This window comes from Scyliorhinus canicula, chromosome 11, assembly GCF_902713615.1.
Source record: "Scyliorhinus canicula chromosome 11, sScyCan1.1, whole genome shotgun sequence".
In the NCBI taxonomy this organism is placed as follows: Eukaryota; Metazoa; Chordata; class Chondrichthyes; order Carcharhiniformes; family Scyliorhinidae; genus Scyliorhinus; species Scyliorhinus canicula.
This window is the reverse complement of record NC_052156.1, coordinates 150,321,546-150,345,334: the sequence shown is the minus strand read 5'-3', so window position 1 is coordinate 150,345,334 and position 23,789 is coordinate 150,321,546. Positions and strand designations below refer to the sequence as shown.

The window sequence follows — 23,789 nt, the reverse complement described above, 5'->3', positions numbered from 1 at the left end:
ACACAGATTATCTGGGGTTTTTTTTGCTGTGTGGGATCTTGCTGTGTGCAAACTGGTTGCTGCTTTTCCTACATTAGAGCCGTGATGCTTCAAAAATAGTTCAATGACTAAAGTGATTTGGAATATCCTGAGATTGTGAAAGGAACTATACAAATGTAAATCTTTCATTCTATATAGAGCAACTGAAGAAATAGTAAGACTTGCACTATTCCATTGTGATCTCAGATTAAAGATAAGGCAAATTACTTCAATTTGCTCATCCACAATAAGACCCGAGTCTGTACTTAACCCTCCTGTTTACATCCAAACTACTATTGTGAATTAGGTTGCCTTAATGCTACAATGAGAGAGAATCTAACCATCTCCCTTGATGTTTAACAGTATTGCCATCAACATCCTGGGGGCAACCAATGACCAGAAACATATAGGAGCCGGTTTAGCTCACTCGGCTAAATCGCTGGCTTTTAAAGCAGACCAAGCAGGCCAGCAGCACGGTTCGATTCCTGCACCAGCCTCCCCGGACAGGCACCGGAATGTGGCGACTTGGGGCTTTTCACAGTAACTTCATTGAAGCCTACTCGTGACAATAAGCGATTTTTATAGGGGCTGGTTTAGCTCACTGAGCTAAATCGCTGGCTTTTAAAGCAGACCAAGCAGGCCAGCAGCACGGTTCGATTCCCGTACCAGCCTCCCCGGAAAGGCGTCGGAATGTGGCGACTAGGGGCTTTTCACAGTAACTTCATTGAAGCCTACTCGTGACAATAAGCAATTTTCATTTCATTTTCATTTTTCACAACTAGACCAGCGATATAAGCACTCTGACTGCAAGAGCAGGTCAGAGGCTGGGAATTCTGCAGAGTAACTTACCTCTTGACTCCCCAAAGCCTCGCCACCATCTACAAGGCACAAGGAAGGCGTGTGATGCAATACCCACCACTCACCTGGATGACTGCGTCGCCAACAACACTTAAGAAGTCGGCACCATCCAGGACCAAGCAGCACATTTGATTGGAACCCACCTAGCACTTCAACATTCACTCCCATCACCTCATCCCACCCACTTTCAGTGCACAGTGGCAGCAGTGTAAAGAATTGGGAGAGACAAAAAGCACTTGAGTAAAAACTAGTAAGGTATTAGGTGGGGTGAGAGTAAGATGGAATGCAATAAGGTCTAAATTAGGTTTACATGTATATGAATACATGGAGTGTGGTAAAGTCGGTTAATGGGGTGCAGGTGTAGATAGCCAAGTGGGAGTATGATGCTGTGGAGATAACACAGATCTGGTCTTAAAATGGGCAGGAATTGGTACTGAGGAAGAAGATTCTACCAATGCCGAAATGAAAGAGGAGATAACTGAGACCCAAGATGGCCAAAAAATGGATGTAGCAAGTCTGGCTATACTGAAGTTAATAAATTGCCAGGATGGGGTAAAACGTACCCAAGGTTACTGAAAGAGGTAAGGGGTGGAAATTGCAGAAACACTGGCCTTAGCCTTTCAATCTGATAAAGTGCCACATTACAGGCTTGTTAGCAAAGATGAAACCCATTGAATAAAAGGGACGGTGGCAGCAGCATGGATACAAAGATTGCTGAGTGACAGGAAAGTAGTGGTGAAGTTATTTCTTTGCACTGGAGAAATGTACATGGTATTGGTATTAGGACCACAGCTTTTTTGATCTATATTAATGACCGTGACTTGGGTGTACAGGGCTCAACTTCAAAATTTGCAGATGAGACAAAACTTGGAATCATTATGAACTTTGAGGAGGATGGTGATAGACTACAAATAGTAGGCTGGTGGAATGGGTGGATACATGACAGTTGAAATGAAATGCAGAGGAGTGAGGAATGACAGATTTTTGGAGGAAGAATGAGGAAGGGAAATATAAAATGAATGATACATGAATGCTGAAAAGTGGTGTTCAGCAGGAGAGGGACCTGGGGTTGTAAGTGCATAAATTGTACAAGGTGGCAGGATAGGTTGCGAAACTGGTTAGTAAGACATACAAATTCCTGGGATTTATAGAGGCATAGTGTACAAAAGTAAAGAAGGTATAAAACATTGATTCGAATTGGAGTATTGTGCCCAGAATTGGAATTATATGAAGGCATTAGAGAGATGCAGAGAGGATTCATGAGAAAGGCTACAGGTATGAGGGACTTCACTTATGTGGATAGATTGGAGAAACTGGGGGTTGCCCTTAGAGAAGGTTGAGAGATTTGATGGAGATGTTCAGAATCACGAGGGTCTTGACATTGAAGATGGGAAGAGGAAGAACATTTGAGAACAAAAGGACACTGATTTAGGGTGATTGGCAAAAGCCGACAGGAGGAAAAATATTTTTTACGCAGTATGTGTTAGGATCTGGAATGCGTTGCCTGAGAGTGTAGTGCAGGCAGATTTAATCACAGCTTTCAAAAGGGAATTGGATAGTTATCTCAACAGAAGATAATTCACATGGCTACGGGAACAGATGGGAGTAGCACCACCCGAGTTTCTTTCAACAGGCAGGATGAATGGCCTCCTTCTGTAACCATTCTATGATCCTCATTCAGAACGCACTGCGGCAACTCAACAGGCTCCTTCACCAGCACTTTCCAAAGCCATGACCTTTACCACCGAGAAAGATGGAGGGGAATGCCACCATCTACATGTTCCCCATTAAGTCAACTGGAACGATATTGCTGTTCCTTCACTGTCACTGGATCCTGTTGTGACTCCCTGAGAAGTAAGGGACTGTGCACCGTCTGATTCCCATCAACTCATAACGCGTATGAATTCCCTTGGTAATTGGGGGCGGAGCTTCCCCCTTAACAGGGAAGGCTTCACAAAATAAAAACTTCAGCCTGGGTGTAGCTTGGGGACCGTGACCTGTGTGGGTGTTTAGCAGTGCATCTTAATAAATCTCTATCGTCATAGCCTACTGTGCGTCCCATGAGTGTTTCTCGGATTCTACAGATCCTCACTCCCTATCAGCACTGTGGATGCACCAACACCACCAGGACTGAGGCGGTTCTAGCAAGGGGCGCTTGACAGTAAGTCATGATGCTCGTTTGGAGAGCCCGTGCCCTTTCTGAGCCGTAATAATTCTGTGATTCTCAAGATCGTTTAGAGATGGGCAATAAATGTGAGAAATTCACACTCACATTCCACAGTAATAATAATCTTTATTGTCACAAGTAGGCTTATATTAACACTGCAATGAAGTTACTGTGAAAAACCCCTAGTCGCCACATTCCACGCCTGTTCGGGTACACAGCGGGTGAATTCAGAATGTCCAAATTACCTAACGGCATGTCTTTCGGGACTTGTGGGAGGAAACCCACGCAGTCGCAGGGAGAACGTGCAGACTCCGCACAGACAGTGACCTAAGCCGGGAATCGAACCTGGGACCCTGGCGCCGTGCAGCAACAGTGCTTCCCAGATTCCACCCAGGCCTAGGTGAGAGCAGAGGTAACTGGTACACTAGAAGAATTTAGAATTGAGAAGGAGGAGGTGTTAGAAAGGCTGTCTTAAAATAGATAAGGCATCAGGACTATATAAGACGCATCCAAGGGCATTGAGGGAGGTGAGAGTGGAAATTGCTGTGAAGCAACAGTGCTGACCATTGTGCTACCGTGTCGCCCATGAATGAATCATTAAAAGCAATTGTAGCGTGAACAAAGCCTGGCCTGTCTCCAGGTAGCTAGATTTGCAGTAAAATATAATTAATAAGTTCTAATGCTCATTAGATTTCAGGGTAAACTGCAGACCTGACTCACTTTCCACTTCTGCAGGCCCAAAGAAGAAATAATATACTTGATCCATGAGGATAACATGGCAGTCCTCACAATATAATGGCAAATAACGTGGCAATCCTTATTCAAATATAATGGCAAATAACATGGCAATCCTTATTCAAATATAATGGCAAATAACATGGCAATCCTTATTCAAATATAATGAAATGAAGGTGGTAGTGATATCAGGAAAAACAAATAGTATATTCAACTAAGAAAGCTGCTGCAGTCCTCCAAGTCTTGGGGAGTAAATAAAGATCCTTTAAATTACTTGGAATTGCTTGGAAAGGATTTTAAGTAGTCCTGGATCACATTATTGATGCGGTCTATTGTTATCCAGTCAGGCCAACCTTCAATACAGAGATTGTGGCATTTTGAATTTTATTGAAAGGAAATCAAATCTAGGGTGTTTCCACCTATTGATGGTCAATGTTACTGTGTCCTTCGACAATGCTTTTTAGCTTGTTTTTTGACCAATGCTGATTAACCGTTGCGAATTATTCGACGTGGACCCAGACGTATTTTGGTGGAAATTCAGGTGTAACAAACAGCACAAGAAGGGAGCAATATGTTAACCCTCTCCAATTCCAGCCTTTTGCACTTCCCTGATTTTCATCTCCCCCACTATTGGTGGTCATGTCCTAAGCTGTCCATGCAGTCTGCTCAGAAGCCCCCTCTCTAAACCTGTACACCTCTCCTCCAACATGATGCTTTTAAAAGCAATCTCTTTGACCCATCTGTGCTCAGTGACTTACTTTAGCTCCAACATTTCAAATGAAAAGTTCTCACCCTTGTTTTCTAATCCGTGCATGCCCTTGACCCTCTTTATCTCTGTACAGCCCTCTGAGACCTCTGTATTCCTCCAGTTCTGGCTTCTTTAATTATTTTAAACATTCCACCATTGGCAGCTATGCTTTTAGCTGCCTAGGCCATAACCTTTGGAATTATCTCCCTAAATCTCCCTGTCTTCATTTAAAATGCTCATAAAAACATACCTCTTTGACCAAGCTTTCGGCCACTATTATCTCTTTATGCAGCTTGGTGTCAAATTTTATTTGAAAGTGCTTCTATTACATTAAAGTTTTCAAATTTGGTGCTGTTGTTCCTTATTTGATTTTCATTCCAATTGCATATATCTCTGATTGCAAAGACACATGAAATTCCAGACCATTACATTGCCAAAACCATCAATTTTACCCAGGAAATTGCAACTGAAGCTGAAGGTCAGGACAAGGTTCAATCAGCACATTACGAAGGCCAAACCTGATTTGGGGGACATTAGAATATACAAGCAAATAGGATCAAAGGAGGGAAAAATGGTAAAAAAGACAAAATTAAAGCCTCTTTATCTGAATAATTATTACTCAATAAGAGCCCATGGTCTTGGGCATAGTTTATTAGCATGGATAGAGGTTTGGCTAACTCGTGTGTTTTTCAAACTTTTTTTCCCGGGAACCACTTTTGCCAACCAGCCAACCTTCAGGACCCATACCTGTTAGCATTTGGGACCCATGGCGGTTGACTTCCCTAACCCATGCTGGCCGTCCTATGGAGGAATCTTCTTATGAGAGGTTGAGCCTGTACTCATTGGAATTTAGAAGAATGAGGGGCAAACCTATGGAGACATATAGGATTCTCAGGAGGCTTGACTGGATAGCTACTGATAGGTTGTTTCCCCTTGTGGGAGAGTCTCGTACCAGGGCAAAATCTCACCTATTTAAGACTGAGATGAGGAATTTCTTCTCAGAAAATGTTGGGAATCTGTGGGGCTCTACACCACAGTGGGCTGTAGAGACGGGGCCATTAAGTATGTTCAAGGCTGAGATGAAAAGATTTTTAATCAGTAAAGGAATCAGGTGGGAAAGTGGAGTTGAGGATTATCATATCAGTTCAGTCATGATGTCACTGAATGGTGGAGTAGACTCAAATGAGCCAAATTCAAATTACCTACTCCTGTATCTTACGGATTTATGAATGCATGTGGCATGCATAACAAGATAGATGAATTGTTGATGCAGATAAAGATAAATGGGTATGATCTAATAACCATTGCAGTGATCTGGTTCCAAGGTGACCAAGGCAGGCAAATGAAAATTGACATTTCGGAGGAATAGGCAGGAAGAAAAAGGTGGGGTAGAACTTTTCATAAAGGGTGAGATCAGAACAGTAATAAGAAGTTATCTTGGCTCAGAAGACCAAAATATAGACCCAGTTTCGATAGGGATAATAGACAGCAAGAGGAAGAAGTCACTCATAGTAGTAGTCAAAATCAAGAAATATGGGTGTTTGTAAGAAAGGTATTGCATTTATCATGGGCGACTTTAAACTTCATAATCAATTGGATAAATCAAATTGACAAAAGTGGTCTTGAGCAGTGTTTTTCAAACTTTGTTCCTAGGACCTACCTTTGCCAACCGGTCGATCTTCGGGACCCATGCCAGCCGACCTTCATGGCACACTACGTGTTAGCTTACCTTTAATTTGAAAGGGGAGCCTGATTGGTTCTCAGAATCTCACTTTAATCAAGTTCAGAGGAGAGGGAGATGCCCACATCAGGTGCAGACTTCGACCAGTTTCTTTGTGCTGTCTTCATCTTTATGAAAACGTAAAATCCAAATGCGCACATGCAGGTTGTCATGAAGGGCAATAGCAACACAATGCATGTTTTTTCAGCACTGGATACTCTTAGATGCTACTCCAGAATGCTGACAGCCACATGGGCTTTTGACGTGTTTTAATATGGTATTACACGTCAGTTACAGCAGCATAGTCTTTTAATTTGGAGTCAGCTCGAAGTGAATAACTGACTATAGGGTCTCAATCTCAAAAGGATATTATCACCCATCATTTCTCTTTCAAAATCTGAAACTTCTCCTCGCATTCTCCAGTATTTCCCTGCATATAACATACATGGCTTTGCATCCTTATTTGCATTGGAACAAAACCAGACATCAAAAAATCATCTTATACTGCTTTGTTCCCGAATTAAATATCTTCTTTGTCGGCTGTTAACCAGAGGCCCTGGAGCTTTGGACAGAGTCAACACTAGCTCTGCTCTGGACTCTCCTGCACAGCTCTCTCCAGCAGATTCTGTTGTAAGATCCTGGCCAAAGGTAAACTGCCTATTTGAGTCTCTGGCCATCTCTTACTTTTAAGAAAGCCATTCATCTTCATAGTTCACTTGCCTTGTTTTGCCATCAGCTGCAAAATGGATGCAACACTGCTCCGTGACTTGGCACCAAAATCACATACCTGGAGGGCGCTTGACGTTAAGTGTACATGCTGGGTGCGTGACCTGCTTTCTGCAGCCGCTTCTGGCTGGAAGACTGCACACAGCCTTTTATTTCCATTTAAAAACCGGCAGAGGTCGTTAGACGCTTCTCCCTTGATTGAGACCGGCGCAACCGATCACTCCTCAACTCTCCTGATACCGGCCTGCATCCCACCCATGGGTTGCGACCTGCACTTTGAAAAACCCTGCTCTTAAGGATCAGTTCATAGACTGTATCCTGGATAGTTTCTTACAATGCATTGTGGAACCAAGCACGGGACATGCTATTTTAGATCTAGAAATATGCCATGAGACAGCAAATAATTAAGATAAACAGAATATTAGCCTTTATTGCAAGGGGATGGACCATAAAAATGGGGAAGTCTCATTACAATTGTACCAGTTGTTGGTGAAATCAAACCAAGGTCTGAATCGGCAAAGGTCAATAGCGGGCAGGAATAGCAGTGTTATCTGTAGCTTTCTTCCCTGTGTAGAAAAATAACAGCAAGGGGGTGGGGCGGGTCCCACGACATTTTGCCGGCAGGGAAACCTCTGATTCGCGCACCTGTCCAACAATTTAATCCCTCGAACATCGGGGTGCTATTTTTAAAGACTGCCCCTGTGCTGAGGTCACTCTGGACACCCCCCCCCCCCCCCCCATTGACAATATTTTGGCACTGTCTGGATAGTGCCCGGCAGGACCCTCTCCCCCTGCGAGACATACTTACCTGAGCTTCCCTGGAGGGTCTGCTTGCCAGTGCACATCTTGGGAGGACAGTCAGATTTTATGCTGTTCTGCCCTCATGCCAATGATGGTTTTTCTGATGTGGGGAGTGTGATGTTTCGGGCTCAGAGGCCGATAATGACATGCTAATTATTTAAAATAAAAGCAAAATAATGCGGATGCTGGAAATCTGAAATAAAAACAGTAAATGCTGAATTCATCAGCAAACCTGACAGCATCTGTGGAGAGAAACAGAGTTAACGTGAGCCAAAATGACCCTTCTACAGAACTGAATCAAATGATGTTCTTGACATTGAATGTAGGGGGGAGACAACAGTTGTTCACGTCGACATGAAATGGTACTCTTGCAAGATTTTTTGCTCTCGTTGCTGAACCCGCCCGACATAATGGGGGCGGGAAATCCTGGCTCTAGGCTACTGTGTACATTTATTTAAGGAGGGATATGCTACGGCTTCCACAGAACGTGGGAGCCATTCATGCAATTGTTCCGGGACCTGTTTGTGGCCAACGAACAAGAGGAAGAATAGTCGGGTGGCCAAGAATCGGGGGAAAATGGATGGGAATCGGGGGAAGGTGGGGGGGGGGGGGGGGGGGGGGGGGGGGCTACGGGTTCGTTATGGGGGTTTGAAGGCTAGCTAAGGCCCAATACCAAGCTGTAAATAAATGCCAATAAACATGTGCCTCGGCCATATTGGGGAATGTAAAATATGTATGCCGGCTAAAGGGGGGAGGCCACAGTTATTATTACGAAGATGCTTACCTGTAAATATATATGTTCATTTTTGCGTGTTCTTTTTTCTCTCTCTCTAACAATTTGTAATTTGTTCAATATAAAACATGAAAACTGAATAAAAAACATTTATAAAAAAAAAGGAGGGATATGCTTGCATTGCTTACAGTTCAGAGAGGTTTCACAAAGTTTTTTTTTTTCTTTTTTAAAATAAATTTAGAGTGCCCAATTTATTTTTTTCCAATTAAGGGGCAATTTAGCTTGGCCAATCCACCTAGCCTGCACATCTTTCGGTGGTGGGGGCGAAACCCATGCAAATACGGGGAGAATGTGCAAACTCCACACAGTGACCCAGAGCCGGGATTGAACCTAGGACCTTGGCGCCGTGAGGCTGCAGGGCTAATCCACTGCGCCACCATGTTGCCCAGGTTTCACAAAGTTGATTACTGGGATGGCGGTGTTGTCCCATGAGGGAAGGTTCGGCAGGTAGGACATATAGAAGGTAGGACATATCACTAGAATTTGGAAGAATGAGGGAGAGTCTTATTAAAACATATGACGGAGTTTAACAGGGTAGATTCTGAGAGCATGTTTCCCCTCAGTGGGGAATCTAGAACGAAGGCACATAGGGCGTGATTCTCCAAAGGGAGACTGAGTGCCGACGCCGGAGTGAAACCTGGAGTGTTTCACTCCGGCGTCGGAGGCCACACCTCGCCCCCTATTCTCCCCCCCCCCCCCCCCCCCCCCCCCCCGGGGGCTAGGAGCAGCGTTGCGAGAAACTCGGCCGCCGGGCCTTGACGCTTGCGTCAAAGCGGCGTGCTGAGAATGACGCGGCCGGCGGCGCCTAAGTGACGTCAGCCGCGCAGGCGCAGGTTGGCCAGCTCCAACCCGCGCATGCGCGGTTGCCGTCTTCCCCTCCGCTGCCCCGCAAAACATGGCGGCTTGATCTTGCGGGGTGGCGGAGGGGAAGGAGTGCATGGTGGGCACCGATCGTGGGCCAGTCACCTTACGAGCACGCCCGTGGTGCTTGATCCTCTCTCCGCCCCCCACAGGCCCCACACTTACCTGTCGCACGATGTTCACGCCGGCAGCGACCAGGTATGGTCGCCGCCGGCATGAACCCGTCGGGGTCGTCAGGCCGCTGGGCCCATCCGGGCCGGAGAATCGCCGGGAAAAACGGCGAGCGGCGATTCTCCGAGCAGCGTGTCATGTTTTGTGACACGCCATTTTGGGGGGGGGTGGGAGAATCGCGGGGGGTGGGGGTGCCAGGGCGCCGAGGCGTGATTCGCCTGGCCCTCCTGTGCTTCTCCCACCCAGCGTGGGGAGCGGAGGATCGTGCCCATAGTTTCAGATAAAGGCGTACAATTTATAATGGAGATGAAGAGGAATTTATTTTCTCGAAGGGTCGCAAATCTTTGGAATTCTCTACCTAAGAAAGTGGTGGAGGCTGAGCCATTGAATATATTGAAAGCTGAGATAAATAACTTTTTGACCATAGAAAAGTCAATGGTTATGGGCATCAGGCAGGAAAGTGGAGTTGAGGCCAAGGTCAGATCAGCTTTGATTTTATTGAATGGCAGTCAGGCTTGAGGAGCCAAATGGCTTACTCCTGCACCTCTTTCTATGCCATGTTACCTTGCTGCAAAACTAATGGTAATCTCCTAAAATATACTGACTGGATGGTACTCCCTTTGCTTTGCACAAGCTCTCATACCTTTTGTTTTGAAGAACTTGCGCATTAATTTCCTATTAAATTTAATGCAGAAAGTTGGAGCTTATACTTAAATATAAGGATCCTTTTACCATTATAATTATTATTGCAATGCCATCTATCTCTCCGGGACAGAAAATGAGTGCTTTACACTGTTGACTCTCATTCCGGCATGGGATAAATTCTTGAGCATTTTCTTCTCTTAATTGAATCTTTCTTTCTTTTATTTCTCATTCTGCACTTGATGTTTCTCTCATTCACACTCATTCTGTTACTCCTGTTTCTTTCTAAACTCTTGGATGTCAGCCCTGTCTGAATTGGTAACATTCTTGTCTCTGAGTCAGCAGGTTATTAGTTCAAATCCAAATCCGGAAACGGTAAACATTTATGTGCAGTAATGAGATGACTTACTCTGTTATTCAGTATTGTCTTTTAGATGAGGTCAAGCCCTCTGCTCTCTCTATGGATATAACATGTCTCATGAAACAACTGAAAAACGCCCCTTGCCTTCTGGCCAATGTTTATTCCTCAATTATCATCACAAAAACATATTTTATCTGGTAATTATCACATTGATATTAGTGGGAGCTTACTGTGTGCAAATTGGATGCCAATTCCCATATTAAAACAGCGACTATATTTCAGAAGTACTGCATTGGCATGTCCAGTGATTGTGATAGGTGCTACATAACTGGAAGTATTTTAATATTTTCTTTCTGAAACATAATTTGTTGAGGAATTATGCTATGCTATCCATCATTCACTAAGATCCCACTTGCCCAGTGATAGTTTGTAATTCCAGCAACTTGCAAGCAAAACATTTTTGGCTGAATATTGCAGCGAAATGTCTAACAGCACTTGGTGACAGATGCTTTGCTCTAACAAGGCTTGAGTCAATGTAAATAGAAAGCTGGCGATAAATGTCACCACAGTCCCAGAGGCTGCTCTCCCCCTTGAGAGCTAACTGGTGGTGATTGAACCTGAGGGTCAACACATCTCAGGTGAGGGGGGGGGGGAGGAGAGAGGGAGGGAGAGAGAACGTCTTCATGAATAACCTCAGCTGGTATGAGAATTGATCCCGGGCGATTGGTGTCACTCAGCACCACCAATCAGCCATCCGAGCGAACTGGCCCCCACAGAAACAATCGTTTTTTGGTGCAACTTAGTGCCGTCAATCCACCTATCCTGCACAACTTTGGCCTGTGGGGGTGAGGGCGATGCAGACAGGGGAGATTTGTAAACAGAAAGCAAGCAATCTTCTTCTTCGGCAATCACCCACTAACAAAGATGATTGTCCACCTCTGAAATTCTGTGTTACTGCCCATGTGTTCATTGGGTCCTTGCGTAGCCACTGAGCCTAATCCTCAAGCTGCATCTTTGACCACACATTTGGCAGGTGTTTCCGGGAGATGGGATCGCTCCTTGGATTTTAGATCACTGGTATTCCCTTCTCAGGCTCCTTTTCTGGGTCTCCTCTTGCCATCGGGAATCCTCGAAGAATTGTGTCCCTTCAATCAGGAGGTTCCTCCAAGAAGGTCTCGTCTGAGCCTTCAGGGTGTCTTTGAAGCGCTTCCATTATCCTCCTCTTGTTCAGGAGCCTTCCTTGAACTGGGTGAAGAAGATTTGGTCTAGCAGTTGAGACTCTGATATCCCAAGCAAATGGCCGGTCCAGCAGAGTTGATTTTGGATGATCATGGACTCGATGCTGGTGCTCTTAACTCCTTCAAGGACACTGATGTTGAATTAGTATGTCTGTATGGAGAGTCCGTCTCAGACAGTGTTGATGGTACCTCTCTAGGGCCTTGAGGTGGTGTCTGTTATGTAGCCCAAGTTTCTGAGCCGTGCAGCAGAGGGGGGAGAACGACTGCCTTGTACATGAGGATCTTGGTGTCAACATTGATGTTGTGGTCATCAGACTCTCATCCTTAGGCGTCCGAAGGAGGCGCTCATTGATTGGATACGATTTTGGATCTTTGCAACGATGTCAGCCTAAGATAAGAGGTGGCTCCCAGGTTGGGGAAATGTTCCATGTTTGGTACATTTCTCCATTGTTCTTGATGGAGGGAGAGACTGGATCTTGCCCTAGGGTGGGTTGGTAAAGGACTTGACTCTTCCTGAGGTTGAGACTGGTTCCGCAAAGGGACCAAGCATGGTTTGGAGAATCTCTTCTGAGAGCGTGGAGATGGCAATGTCATCCGCATACTGAAGTTCCACGAGTGATGTCAGTGTGGTTTTCTTCTTGGATTTCAACTGGTTTTGAGGTTGAAAAGTTTTCTGTCCATCCTGTAGATGATGTCCACTCCACTGGGAAGCTTGTTCTTGACAAGGTGAAGGATGGTGGCGATGAAGATGGAGAAAAGGGTGGGGATGATGACACATCCCTGTGTGACTCCAGTCTTCACCTCAAAGGTTTCTGTCTTATTTCTGTGGGTGAGGACTTTTGCCGACACCTTGTCATGGAAGAGTTGAAGGATGTTGATGAGTTTCTCTGGACAACTGGCCTTTGACAGGTCTTCCATAGCACTTCCTGATTCACTGAGTCAAAGCCTTGGTCAGATCTATGTAGCAGTGAAACCATGTCCACTGTTCCACGGTTTGATCGGAAGCCACACTGCCTTTCCAGAAGGATTTCATCAGACACTGGATTTCGGTGTTGATCTCTCCGGCGATGGAAAGTAATTCTCCCAGCTTTATCTCCTTTCTTGAAGATGGTGCCGATAAATGCATCCTCGAGGTCAGCAGGAATTTCTTCCCTGTCCCAAATTTTCAGGAACAGCTGAAGGAGATGATGGGTGATCTCGTCTCCACCAAGTTTGAAAATCTCTGCTGCAATCTCGTTTACTTCTGCAACTTTTCCTTTCTTCACACGTTTAATGAAGGTTTAGACTTTGTCCACATTTGTTGGGAGACCAAGATCATCTTTGATGGTGAGTTGGGGGATTTCTTCATATACGTCTTCATCTTATGATTGTATCACAGCTTCGGAGTTCTAACTGTTCTCTCCATCGAAGGCCAAAGTTTTCTGTCTCTCAAGAGAGTTCAACCCTTACCCCACACCGGTTTGAGGCCTAGATTGTTGCGTCCATATATTGCCTTGGTGGCACTGAAGAAGCCCCGGTTGCCGTGCCTGTTACAGGAGTTGCAGCTCCTTAGCTTTCTCAGTCACCATTGGTTCTTGATTTCACCTAGCTCTTCCTTGTACCTCTGTCTTGGCTAATTGATATACTCCCCGCTTTGCCTTGCTGGTTATGTCATTTTTCCAGGCACGGAGAGCTTTCCTCTTCTTGTCACCGAGGTGTTGAATGGATTGGTCGTTCTCATCGAAACAGTCTTGGTGCTTCCTGGTTTTGTGACTGATGGTTTCATCAGCTAGCATGGGAATTGAACCCACACTGTTGGTGTCACTCTGCACAATGAACAATCCATCCAGCCAACTGAGCGAAGCGACCCCCCCAGAGGCCAACAGCCACCTAGCTCAAGGAGATGGCATAGGAAAGCACAATCTTGGCAGGGATTGTTTGAGGACATTCATAGCTTCAACTCACTTGAGTAGTGACTCTAATTTGCAATTAGTAATTTGGAAGTGGACACAGATAGAATGGTTCCTCTTTTGGGAAGACCAACTACAGGCCATCAATGCAAGTTAGTCACCAAGACATTCAATTGGGAATTCAGAAGAAACTTCTTTACCCCAAAGGTGAGAATGTGGAACTTGCTACTGCAGGGAGTGGTTGGCACACATTATGTAAGGTGAAGCCAGATGAGCAAATGAAGGAGAAGGGCTGGGATTGTAGATGTAGTTAGGAAAGATGGGAGGATGTTTAAGTGAAGCATTGGCAATGGACTAGTTGGCTGAATTTGTTTATTCATGGGACATGGGCATCGCTGGCTAGGCCAGCATTTTTATTCACCCATGCTTAATTGCCTTCGGGAAGCTGGTGGTGTGTCAGTTCTTGAACCACGGCAGTCCATGAAGTACATCCACAGTAATGTTAGGGAATTCCAGAATTTTGATCCATCAACAGTGGAGGAACGACGATATGGTGTGTCTGGCAGGCAAACTTGATGGTGTTACCATGCATCTGTTGCCCTTGTCCTTTCAGGCAGTAGAGCTCACAGGTTTGGAAGATGCTGTCAAAGGAGCCTTGGGGAATTGCTGCAATGCATCTTGTAGCTGGTGCGTCGGTGGTGGATGGAGCGTTAATCATGTAGGATGATTGGCCCTGGATGGTGTTGAGCTTCTCGCGAGTTGATGGAGCTGCATTTATCCAGGCAAGCCATTCCATCAGTTCCGGCTGGAGTTTTGTGGATGGTGGGACAGGCTTGGTGAGTCAGGAAGTGAGTTACTTGCCGCAGAATTCCCAGCGTCTGAGCTGCTCCTGTTGCCAGTCTGCAGCTGGTCCAGTTCAGTTTTTGGTCAACGGTAACCCAGGCTGTAAAGAGGTCAGGAATGGAGTAGTATTGCCAGAACCCAGGCTGAGTAACTGCCACTTGATAGTGCTGTCAACAACCCCTTCCATTACTTCACAGATGACAGTTTCTGGGCCCTACATCTTTTCCTGTCGTTCATTAAGGAAGACAGACCCTTATTTCCTATATCACAACGGTGACCGAAGTTTAGATGCACTTCATTGGCTGTAAAGCACTTTGGACCGACTAGATACCGTGAGAGGCGTTCTATAAGCTCATATATTTCTTATGGAGTCCGAGCACACACAGGCTCTCCCCTGGCCTGTTTGAGCTGACGTGTCCCAGGCGTCTCCAAACCCCTCCACTCGGAAGTGTCTCCCTGGTGACCATGACGTATCCTGTCCCTCAGCGAGCCCGCCCCGGAAGTAGTCATTCACGGGGCGGCGCGCATTTTTCGCCTATACAGCGCGCGGGGCGCCGCTGGGTTTTCTCTTTCCGGTTCACTCACCGCTCCGAACCAGGCACGATGGCGACAGCAGCAGCGAATCCTTCTCAAACTCAGTCAGCGGCCCCGGCCCTACCGCTCCAGCGAGGCATTGTCAAGCTGGTGAGACGCCGCCGCTCGGGCGGGAGGGATGAGACCATTTAAATGTGGTGCTGTTGACGGGGATGTGTTGTTGACAAAAGAGTGTGTGAGGAGGGGGCAGGAGAGGTTATTAACTTGCGCCTGGGAGACTCCTCCTCGGCTGGAGTGTCACAGCGAGTGGGAAAGTGGTTTCACTAAAAAAATAACTTGGAAATCAACCGATGAGTCCATAGCCGGGAAAGTTGGGGCTTTGAGAGTGAGGTGACGGAGTGCTGACCAGGAGGGTGGAGGTGTTTGAGGGGGGGGGGGGGGGGCAAGGGAAGCCCTCAAAGTAACTAACTGTCCTCCAAGCTCCGGGGGAGGCTCAGCTGTCAGCAACACAGGGAATTTAAAAGAGCCAAAGTGCGCCGGGGTTGTTTGCGGAAGGGAGTCCTATCCAAAAAGTGGTGGATTTGTGTTGGGGTACGGCTTGGGGGGGGGGGGGGGGGGGTTCAACTGTGTTCTCATCTCGCCAGGAAGGAAACTGAATGAGCCACGTAAGCTGTAGGGACCGAGCGGGCGAGCAAATTCCGCTGTAAAATCGGGACTAGGAGACGCCTGTTAAGACCTAACACTTCGCGGTTTGTTGATGTAACTTCACCAAAAGTACCTCGTTGCTTTTAAGCCTCGTGGAAGGAATATACGCACTTCAACGTCGAAATGGCACGACTTCCCAGTGATTGCATTAATCTCTGATCAAAGTAGCGGTCGGTTTCACTGGAGACGCTGACCTTGAGTTTAGTGTGCAGCGGTGTATTTTTTAATGCAGGGGACTGTTGTGAATCTCAGTAATGTTGCTGCCTTTTCTTTCGGGGGGCTATTTGGCAGAAGTTAGAAATATTATGGATGAATGTATGAAATGGGGTTCGTTATCAGCACCATGTGATACCATATACCGAAGCTAGCTATAGCATTAGATTTCTTCATATCCTTGGTACCATACACAATGAGCAGTTAGTTCTCTGTGGATCTCTTTTTCTTATGCAGTTTTCTTACCCTGGAGATTTTGTCTCCTGGGGGGATTTGGCCCCACATGTGGTATGGTGTTGCAGATGCCAACTTTTACCTCATCTAATTGTCGATTCTTCTATCGACCTAGACATAAAGGCCGACAGTGCAGCTCAACTCAATGCTGCCTTCTCCAGCATTCAATTGGAATAAAAAGATATTGATTGAGGAAAACTTTGCCTGATTTTTGTCATCTTGGAGGGAGTGCAAACATACGTTTTCAAAAATGATTCCCGCCTACGGGTTGAGTTACGAGGAGACGTTACTCAAATTAGACCGGTTTCCGTTAAGGGGTGATCTGATCGAAGTATTCACGATATTAACAGGGAAAGTCATGGTAGATCTATTTCCACTAGTTAGAAATTCTAAAACGAGGTACCATAGTCTAAAGATTAGGACTGGACCATTCAGGAGGGATGTTGGGAAGTGCTTCTTCATTCAAAGGGTGGTAGAAGTTTGGAACTCTCTCCCACAAACAGCATTTAAAACTAGATCAGTTAATTTTAAATCTGAGATAGTTTTTGTTAAGCAAAAATATAAAGGGATATGGACCAAGGTAGGAGTATCGAGTTAGGTCACAGCTCAGCTATAAGCTTATTAAATGACGGGCATGCTCGTGGGACTGAATTGCCCACTGGTCCTATGTTAGCTCAGGTACTGTAATGTCAATGTTCTCCCCATGTGTGTGTGGGTTTCCTCCGGGCCCTCTGGTTTTCTCCCTCTATCCGAACAGGCGCTGGTGTATGGCGTCTAGGGGATTTTCACAGCAACTTCATTGGAGTGTTAATGTAAATCTACTTGTGACACTAATAAAGATTATTATTGACAATTAATAAAGACAATTGAACCTGGAACATCCTATGGCTTAGAACTACAATGGGTCAGAATGTGAAATCTTTGGCCATTTAAGAAGAAAATTGGCAAATATTTGAGCAGCATAGTTAAGAAAGATAACTCATGATTATTCTTGGAAACCATGATTCTGTTGATACTAATGTTGAACATATGCTCTCCATGGGGGTTCCTGTTAAACTTTGGCATCCAAAGTATGTATCTAGTACTTTGCCAATTGAAATGGAGGATAGATTTAAATCCTGAGAAGTCTATTTAAAAAAAATCATCAGCGGTGGTTGATTGATAGTAACATATAGAATCCTTGCAGCGCAGCACAAGGCCATATGACCCATTGAGTCTGCACTGACCACTGTGACCCATACCTGTAACCTAACCTACACATTCCTGATACTGAGGGCCAATTTATCATGACCAATCCACCTAACCTGCACATCTTTGGACTCGGAGGAAACCCTAGTACCCAGAGGAAATCACGTAGACACGGTTAGAATGTATAAATTCCACACCGTTGCCCAAAGCTGGAATTTAACCTGTGTCCCTGGCACTGTGAGGCATCAAGGCTAACCATCGTGCCACCCCCTCTGTAGTACTTGTTTTTTTAGGATGCAGTGTTGAACATTTATAATAGCCAATCAGAGGAGATTTGATTGAGATATTCAAAATCATGAGGGGTTGGACAAAGTAGATAGAGAGACAATATTCCCACTTGTGAAAGGATTGAGAACGTGAGGACACAAATTTAAAGTAATTGACAAAATAAGCAAAAGTGATATGAGGAAAACCATTTCACACAGTTGGGCGATTAGGGTCTTGAATGCACGACTGCCTGATTTGTGGAAACTGGTTCAGTCCGGCATCCTCCGACACATTTTACGTATGTGATGTTTTTCACTAAACTTAGATGATGCTTGTATATGCATCACCAACTACACTAAGATAAGCAAATTATTTCCGTAACTTTAAGAAAATGTCCTTTTTCCTCCTGATTCTTATTGCCTAGTGCACTGACATTTCTTTAACATGATTAGAAATGTCAGATTTTTATAAGCTAATGCAACAGTGCTCTAATTTGGCAAACTGCAGATCCACTGACTTTCCAAAAATAAGTGCTTTATTATGTTCCATTTCAATTGTGCCTTTTTCACAATTGTATCTCGCGAGTCTACAGCAATATTGATCAGGTGGCTCATTTCAGCTATTTTGCACTGAATTATCACTCTTTTCAGTGACTTCAATGCGCTGTCATCCCCAAACCTGAAACAGGTAGGATGTTCATACTCTGACTGTACTTCAACCCTTTCTACTGAGTGAATGTAATTTATTTACCAAATTTCTCCACACATTGTCGAGGTGCAACTACTAATTAACATGGCACCATTAAATAAATCAGAATAATACACTTATTACCAGACAAAAGCTTCATGTGACTAGTGCAATTCCCTCATGCTGACCATTCTCAGCTTTAACTTCCAAATTCTGTGTCAGCCAAAGCAAAATACTGTACTGTTACACTTCGGGCAGTTCATCATATAATATTTTGAGTCACCTGTTAACTGCTTTCCAGCTATTCCTGAGATTCATTCATTGCTTACTGCTATAGGTAAACATTATTTCATGGGATGTGGGTGTCGCTGGCTATGTTAGCATCTACTGCCCATCCCTAATATCCTTGAGAGGGTAGTGGTGGCTGGCTTCTTGAACTGCTGCAGTCCACCCAGGTACACCCAGAGTGTTGTTAGGAAGGGAATTCCAGGATTTTGACCCAGTGACTGAAGTTATGGTGATATATGTCAGAATGGTCTGTGGCTTGAAGGGGAACATGCAGGTGTTCCCTTGCACCGTCTGCCATTGTCCTCACAGATGTTAAGAGTTTTTAGGTTTGGAAGGTGCTGTTGAAGGAGCCTTAGTGGATTGCTGCAGTGTGCCTGTAGATGATAGGGGATGGTTTAGCTCACCAGGCTAAATCGCTGGCTTTTAAAGCAGACCAAACAGGCCAGCAGCACGGTTCAATTCCCGTACCAGTCTCCCCGGACAGGCGCCGGAATGTGGCGACTAGGGGCTTTTCACAGTAACTTAATTGAAGCCTACTCGTGACAATAAGCGATTTTCATTTCATGATACACACTGCTGCTACTGTGCGTTAGTGGCAGAAGGAGTGAATGTTGAAGATGGTGAGTGGGGTGCCAATCAAGTGGGTTGCTTTGACCAGGACGGTGTTAAACTTGAATGTTGTCGGAGTTGTACTCATCCAGGGAAGCAAAGCATATTCTGTCACGCCCCTGATTTGTACCTTGTAAATAGTGGACAGGTCTTTGGGAGATGGAGTGGGGGGGTTTCTGCTCCATGGTGTTTACCCCCCCCCCCCAACCTCCCCCCAGGGTGTTGATTGTGAGCGATTCAGGTTTGGTAATGCCATTGAATGTCGGGAGATGTTTACTTTGTCTTCTTTTGGAAATAGTAATTGATTGGCATTCATGTGACGCAAATTTAACTTGCCACATAGCCACCTGAATGTTGTTCAAGTCTTGCGGCAAATGGACAGGGGCTGCTTCTTTATCTGAGGAGTTTCGAATGGTGCTAAACATTTGTGCAATCGTTAGCGAACATCTCTACCTCTGACCTTAAGATGGATGGAAGGTCATTGATGAAAAGGCAGAAGATGGTTGAGCCTCGGACACTATCCTGAGGAACACGTGCAGTGATGTCCTGGCTCTGAGATGAATGATTTTCAACAATCACAACCATCTTCCTTTATGTTAGGTATAGTTAATAGAAGGCACCCAGTATCCCACCTACTTGTGTTTGACAGTTAGGAGGAACGGAATACAGTAGAACAGGGACTAGATGATGAGAGAATAATACTGACGGACTATAGTATCTAAAGGACAACTGCTCAAGAGTGTTCCTCAGGTGACATGCAGACCAGATTGGTCCAATGAATGGAAGGATGCAGCTATTTTTGGAAAAGCCAACAGCAAGTTTGAGTATTTATTAAATAGCCAAGATTATGTACAAAAGGTAATAATATCTGGACTTGCAGAACAGAGTGAAACAGTGGAAAGCAAGAAAAAGCAGAGGCTGTAGCTTGACTAGAATTTGCAATAGGAGGAAGACCAGAATATTCTAGAAAGCCTACAAGAGTGGAAGCCCTTATGACAGAAGTTTTATTGGCTGCCGATAAATTAATGAGAGGCATAACAAAAAGTTGGATGGTTGGAAGGAAGTTTGGTTTCATCTCTGAAGTGCCAGATAGGGGACAGGCCTGCTATATCACAGCACAGATGTTTAGGAATCATCCTACTAGGTATGACTTATAAGGCTAAAGTGAAACTGCAGCCACCGAGTTTCAAAAAGAGACCTGAAGATCAAAATGTTAGTGCGGGCTTCCCCGTGGTGGGCATGGTAATCCTGAAACTTTTCTCAACTCTGTTGGCTGCATATTCTTGGGAAGATAGGGCAATCTGCATAAAAGCCACAGTTTTGCAAGGAAAAATTTCAGAGAGAAGTATTTTTGAAACCTCCTGAAGAGGCAAGTAATGTAAAAGAGAAACTGAAAATGAAATAAATGTGTTTATGGATTAAATTATGCATTGCGAGTATGTGATCTCTTTGTTAGGCCTGCCTTGCTGAAAGTAGGTTGTGCTTGACTGAAAGCAAATCCAGCACTGTTCTTCTGTTACCACAAAGGGAAACTCTGATACATGTCGATGATTTTGTCTGGGGCAGTTTTGTGCAATTGTGATTTTAAAAAATGAACCAAATTTACGATTGGAAGTGAGGCATCAGGAATTTATAGATTCAGACATTAAGCAGAATAGATCAAGAGTAATCTTGAATCAACAGTCTTATCTAGATAGCATTATTCATCCTGATGATCATGTTAGCTCTTCATAGAAAGGTGATCATACATGTAAACAAGAAACAGCAGTTAAGCTTGATTTCACAGTTGAATTGGCCAAGCACTCAGACACGACTTATTTGGATGTATTGGAACTAAGTTCTCTGATTAAATGTGCTACAATTGGGGATGCTTTGAGGACAAACAAAGAATTTAAAAAAATTAAATACGAAGAAATGCATAACTCCAGTTTCCATCATTGGGGGGCACAAAATTCAGTATTTTTCCTGATTCATATCAATATTTTGGGGGAAATTCAATACAAGTAGTGGTTTGAGAATAGATTGCCCATTGACTGTTATTCAGATCATTGTTCCTTGTGGGATATGGTACATTTGAGAGACAGTGATTGGGAAAATGTTGAGGATTGATCTTGCTTTTGTAAAACAGATGTTGGAAAGAAAAGCTCCAGGGTCCCAGGTTCGATTCCCGGCTTGGGTCACTGTGCAGAGTCTGCACGTTCTCCCCGTGTGTGCGTGGGTTTCCTCCGGGTGCTCCGGTTTCCTCCCACAGTCCAAAGATGTGTAGGTTAGGTGGATTGGCCATGATAAATTGCCCTTGGTGTCCAAAAGTTTAGGTTGGGTTACGGGGATAGGGTGGAGGTATGGGATTTAGTAGGGTGCTCTTTTCAAGAGCCGGTGCAGACTCGATGGGCCAAATGGTCCCCTTTGTTCTAAAAGAAATACCTGAGGTTAAATGGGTCCTCTATTGTCAGATTGCATTACAAAAAGGGATGCTTGCTAAAAAGATTAACAGAGGTCCCAGAGGAGAGGCATCTTGTATTATAATTTGCACAGAATATAGACATCAAGCTTTTCTTCTTCTTTGTTGCGAACTATAACTCCATTTTCCAATTCCTGATTGGACTTTGGTTAAGGACAGGATTGTGTATTTCTGTGGTCCAATTACTTGTGACATCTACTCAGTATCTCAAACAAAGACTACTTGGGTGAGCACCAAGTGTGGCTAGCATCTATGAAATGTGCATGGGAGAAAACTGGAGGGAGAAATATTACTATTTTCTTCAACATGGCAGGTGTTTATTTTCTCCTGATATTGAAGGATGTTGACACTCAGAATAGTACTCCCATTTCAGGCATCCAGAATTGGGAGCAAGTAGGTTGAGCACATGTAAAGGAGGATGAAAGAAACTCCTGCAACGATATGACGTGTTTTCCATTTCTCTTGTCCAGTGGCCTTTCAAAATGTGATTGCCGTAAGTGCTGTAATAGTGACCCTTTATTTGAAATGAGTTCATGGAAATTCTACAGCTGGCAAACAAAAGGTTACTACATCTGGGCAGAATTTGAATCCAGCTCTTGGGTTAAAGACCAGTCCATAATTCATGGCACTCATCGACTTCACTGAGGGATGTATATCTTTGCAATAGTACTTGGGTAGTATAATTTCTTGACTTATTCCTTGAAAGCACAATTACCTTCTTTAGTAAATCTAGTTGTGAGGGCAGACCTATGGGGAATGAGTGTTTCTCCATTTTTGGCATTTTAGTATCGGTTATTAGCAGTCAATCCCAAGCCAAAAGTAGAATTGGTTTAAAAGTGAGTGAATAAAACTCACTTTAATGTGCTCCAATAATACACAGACACGAGTTAATGTAACCTGATTACATCATTCAGCCTTTAAGTTGTGGTGCACTGCACAAGTAATTTGTGATCATTATTTATCAGATGCCATATTCCAGGTGTTTAGATTCCTGGAGATTTTTCTACATACCAATTCCAGTCATCTTTGATTTGGTAATTCTTAAACTGAAACTAATAATAATCACTAATGTAGAGACATATAATTTTGACTGTCACTGTCACATTGTTTGCAAGATGTTTAATGGATCTATTGGGGAATGTTTGATTTCATGGCTAGTCCTGTAATTGCCTAGAATCAGTAATTGAAAATGTTAGCTTTGCCAAAAGATAACCAACGCTGGAGAGCCAAGTGGGTAAAATTGCCTAGTTGTATGGACTTGCAGAGATTAAATGTGCACTCGTTTTAAGGTGAAATTAGAGAATATAGAACAGGAGAGTTGATTTTCGGCTGATGCTGCGTTGGGCTTCGGGGTCTGAAAAAAGGCTGAGAAACTGAATAAGGGAAGTGAAATGTCTCTATGTAGTAAGTGTGTAGGTTGACAGGAAAAGCAATACCTGCAGCAGATGATTTGAGGGTATGGATGAACTCCAGATGGCTGTAGATGATTTGTTACTAGTGGGTCCTATTCTCTTTCTGCTGTGTTGTACAAGGAAGATGGTGCAGGCTTACTGCTAAGAGTTAGGTGTGATTGGCTCAGGTTAGCTCTGTATTGCTTCTGTATGCTCTTTCCCCATTTTCACAGATTGACCGGGGGTGGTGGAAATTCAGACAGAGAATACTTTTAACACCACTCCTCTGATGCATGACATGTTACCCTGCTGTACCCCTCCACTAGTAGATAGTAATTTTCCTGCTTAAAACATTTGCACTGCTCAAATCGATGTGGCATATTTATGTGGGTGGTTGAGGCGCATAATTATAAAATTATTGTAACTTGCAAAATGAATTTCAGTATCTTTTAACACTTGGATGTAGTTATAAAAAATAGACAAAAGTGATTTGATGATGTTCTGAAGGAAATGCATTCATCGATCCATACTTACATATTATAAATGAAAGGATGCATGCCGTTGGCATGGTATTTTTCTAACTTATGCCATAGAGTAATGGAACATAGCCCAAAACCTGATGGTTTCCATGCAAGTAGGTG

General features: G+C 44.3%; 1 protein-coding gene across 1 annotated transcript in view; it reads left to right on the top strand.

Moving 5' to 3' along the window:
* Window positions 1–15,099: 15,099 nt before the first annotated feature.
* The window catches only part of snd1 (staphylococcal nuclease and tudor domain containing 1), a 1,128,702-nt gene continuing 1,120,012 nt past the window's right edge, over window positions 15,100–23,789 (top strand). Inside the window, 1 exon segment of the mRNA XM_038812228.1 lies at window positions 15,100–15,255. Within this exon segment, the coding sequence (XP_038668156.1) occupies window positions 15,175–15,255 (81 nt within the window). The 5' untranslated portion in view covers window positions 15,100–15,174.